This window comes from Bombina bombina, chromosome 7 (genome assembly GCF_027579735.1).
Source record: "Bombina bombina isolate aBomBom1 chromosome 7, aBomBom1.pri, whole genome shotgun sequence".
Lineage (NCBI taxonomy): Eukaryota > Metazoa > Chordata > Amphibia > Anura > Bombinatoridae > Bombina > Bombina bombina.
The window spans coordinates 113,758,740-113,762,991 of record NC_069505.1 but is presented as its reverse complement, the minus strand read 5'-3'; the positions used below and the strand labels follow the sequence as shown (position 1 = coordinate 113,762,991).

The window sequence follows — 4,252 nt, the reverse complement described above, 5'->3', positions numbered from 1 at the left end:
CTATTTCTCCTAAAGCCATGCTTCATAAGGAACTACTCAATCTTCTGACCCTTCTCTGCCAACCTTCTGTGACAAATGGCAAAGAATGACTGGGGGATGAGGGAAGTGGGTGAGGTATTTAAGCCTTTGGATGGGGTGTCTTTGTCTCCTCCTGGTGGCCAGGTTCTGTATTTCTCACAAGTAATGAATGCAGCTGTGGACTCTCCCAGTATTAAGGAAAATGTAGCCTTGAATTAACTGCCCAGAACACACACACTGCTCATTTAATGGTAACTAAAAGGTTAAAATAACCACAGCTGTGGTGTAACTCCTAGATTGCCTGGAACAGACAGCTCCTGCTTGATCTCTTTGCTGACCCCCTTACCTTGCTTCTGAGTAGAGCCTGGTCATCATTCTCCTCTTGCTGGGTATGCCAGGGTGTTATGGCATCAAGGCACCGGTATTAAGACTGCTCTAGTGTATAGTTATAATGGAACTTAAAGGGACAGTAAACACAGATTTTAATATAAAATGTTTAGTTATGTACAGTAAAACAACTTTGTTGGATGCTTTCATTATTTATTTTGCTCCCTTTTCATATAATTTAGCTCTTAAAACAGATGCTTCTTTAAATCTCAGACCTGGAAAAGCACGCTACAGACTTCTCACAGGGGAACATTGCTATATTGGCTTTAACAGATAACAAGTGCAAAACAATTCACTTTATACTTGCAATATGACCGTGACTATCAGTGTTGTCTGCCGGCTAAAGCCTGGATTCGGCAAATGATGGGTGGAGTTTGGCTATTCAGAAACAAATGCTGCAAAAACATTTGGACTTGGTGGATATGTTATTTTATAGCAAGAAAACAGAAATATTTTCTAATTACAAGCTGTGTACTGTCCCTTTAAAGAGAACTTGTAGATTTTCATTGCAGTAATTGTTTGCTGCTACCACTAGATGGCATTGTTGCTATTTATACTATTCTGCTTAGCAATCAATAACGCTACTGTAATTGGTTTTATGCCGGCGAGCCATGGCTTATACAAGTGCTGGCTACTAACATGTTTTTTATTCACTATATAAAATCATTCTGTATAGTATATATAAAAAGTGCATATAGCTCAATATCGTTATAAGTGATACCCGGATAACAAGCAAAAGACTGTGCTAAAGTAAGATCTCAAATTTATTATGAAATAACATTTAAAATCGGCTTTTAAAATAATGAAAATTTATTTGAATGCAAAACATACAATCATTTAATAACCAAACAATTGTTATCAGTAAACTTTAGTCAGGTGAAAGCTTCTGTGAACCGATGTAAGGCATTATTGAAGCTACAGTCCGTTGTGATAATCAGAACTCTCTGCACAAGATGCTGCAACCAGTGGAAAATATATACATACAATAAATTCAAGTTATACAGTCAAATAAGTAAAGTCATTTGGTTCCCATTAAATAAAAATACTCCAGTGGTTTAAGAAAATTACATTTGTGCTCAGTTGTAATCGGTACAATTAAAGGGATTTTGTAAATAACTAACTAAACTCCATAAACATTTTGATAGATGCACTTTTTTATGTTTTTTAAACTTTATACTATGAATTACAGCTATAAAAATGACTTTACAAACACCAAATATGAAACCATTCATAAAGTGCCACTATCAACAATTTCAGTGGGTTTAACCCACAGTGTAACAGGTTAAAATAAAAAATATATATATTATATAATCTGAAAATTCCTCTTCCAATATTAAAAAACAAAATGGGTCCAAAAAAGTGAAGAACTAAAATAAAAACAGCCCTGCAAAACAACTGACATCACAATTCCACTATTAAACCAATACATGTATACAACTGGAACCTCAGGATTCTTTTTATATGCTCCTTTGTTACGGAAAGGAAAGTCCTCACTGCTCAGCCAAGAGGTTTATTATACAGACACAAAGCTGCAGTGTACTAATGACAATCAGCGTCCGCCGTCCCTTAGAGCACTTACTGGGATTGCAGAAAAGCCTCTGCTTCATACACCGAAGGGTCAGTACATGGTGGAAACGCAACTCAGCAATGCATCACCCCATTGATAGAATGTGAGGGCCCTCCCAATAGACAACCAGAATAAGCCCAGTCTTAACTATAGAGTTGAGTTTTGGCCATCTGGATCTGTATCGTTCCCTGGAGGAGGATTGTTGGGTAATATATCCAGCTCGTCCACTTGAGGTGTGGGATGCATAACTACCAGCTGGTCCTGTGGGATATCTGCTGCTGCAGCAGCTAGATTGGTTATCGACTTGCTCTTTACACACTGGAAGTCCACATGCCGACTCTTGCCCTCTTCTTTCTCCCAAGACATTCTGATGAATGGTCTCTGCACATAGTTGTATATCACCTCCGGCCTGCCACCCGGTCTTTTCTTCACCTTCTCCTTATACGTTGGATAGCCTAAAACACACGTCAAAGTAATTAATGCCACACACAGAGGTATTTTAAAAAAAAGTGAAATCAGGATAAAATGCTGTGGTGGAGATGCACTGCTTCAAGCCAAATAAGGTACTATGGGAACACAAGCGAAACTTTTTTCCTTCACTGAAGACAATGAAAATGCTGATGTACTTAATTAATTAGACAGCCTTCTAACACCTTGCTAGTCATTCCAGGCCTTAGCTTAAATCAGAATTCTAACCCTTATACACTTCGCTCTTCATCAATTCTTACTCTTCTTCCCAGAGTATTGGTGTAGCCACCAATAAAGCAAGTGCTATACAGGAAGCTGAACCTAAAATGGGCAAGCTCCTAAGCTGTACATTACTGCTTTTAAAATAAAGATATCAAGAGAACGAAGAAAAATTGATAATAGGAGTAAATTAGAAAGTTGCTTATAATTGCATGTTCTTTCTGAAGTAAGAAAGAAAAAAAATGTGGGTTTAGTATCCCTTTAATGCTTGCCCCTCTCTCCTCACACTTAGGTCCTTGAGCAGATATATTCCACTCCAAACAATCTTCTATTCAGTGAGCTTCTTGAAACTTACATGGGATTTACAGGGAAGTAATAGCATTCAAGGGACAGTAAAGTAAAAAACTAAACTTTTGATTTAGAAAGAACATGCAATTTTTAACAATTTTCTAATTTATTCCTCTTAACAATTTGCTTTGTTTTCTTGGTGTCCATTGTTGAAAAGCATAAATAGGCAGTCTCAGAAGCAATGCACTACTGTGAGCTAGCTGATTGTCAAATTTGATAATGGAAATAAATTTGAAAAACAATTTATGTAAGAATTTACCTGATAAATTCATTTTTCATATTGGCAAGAGTCCATGAGCTAGTGACGTATGGGATATACATTCCTACCAGGAGGGGCAAAGTTTCCCAAACCTCAAAATGCCTATAAATACACCCCCCACCACACCCACAATTCAGTTTAACGAATAGCCAAGAAGTGGGGTGATAAGGAGCGAAAGCATCAACAAGGAATTAGAATAATTGTGCTTTATACAAAAAAATCATAACCACCACAAAAAGGGTGGGCCTCATGGACTCTTGCCAATATGAAAGAAATGAATTTATCAGGTCAATTCTTACATAAATTATGTTTTCTTTCATGTAATTGGCAAGAGTCCATGAGCTAGTGACGTATGGGATAGCAAATACCCAAGATGTGGAACTCCACGCAAGAGTCACTAGACAGGGAGGGATAAAAATAAAGACAGCCAATTCCGCTGAAAAAAAGAATCCACAACCCAAATCAAAAGATTTAATCTTTATAATGAAAAAAACTGAAATTATAAGCAGAAGAATCAAACTGAAACAGCTGCCTGAAGTACTTTTCTACCAAAAACTGCTTCTGAAGAAAACATCAAAATGGTAGAATTTAGTAAAAGTATGCAAAGAAGACCAAGTTGCTGCTTTGCAAATCTGATCAACAGAAGCTTCATTCTTAAAAGCCCAGAAAGTAGAAACTGACCTAGTAGAATGAGCCGTAATCGTCTGAGATGGGGATTTACCCGACTCCAAATAAGCATGATGAATCAAAAGCTTTAACCAAGACGCCAAAGAAATGGCAGAAGCCTTCTGACCTTTCCTAGAACCAGAAAAGATAACAAATAGACTGGAAGTCTTTCTGAAATTATTATTTAGTAGCTTCAACATAATATTTCAAAGCTCTTACCACATCCAAAGAATGTAAAGATCTTTCCAAAGAATTCTTAGGATTAGGACACAACGAAGGGACAACAATTTCTCTACTAATGTTGTTGGAATTCACAACTT

At 37.0% G+C, this 4,252-nt stretch overlaps 1 protein-coding gene across 1 annotated transcript in view; it reads right to left on the bottom strand.

Moving 5' to 3' along the window:
• Positions 1–1,197: 1,197 nt before the first annotated feature.
• The window catches only part of BTBD10 (BTB domain containing 10), a gene marked incomplete in the record, with an annotated part of 493,046 nt that continues 489,991 nt past the window's right edge, over positions 1,198–4,252 (bottom strand). Inside the window, 1 exon segment of the mRNA XM_053720245.1 lies at positions 1,198–2,427. Within this exon segment, the coding sequence (XP_053576220.1) occupies positions 2,120–2,427 (308 nt within the window).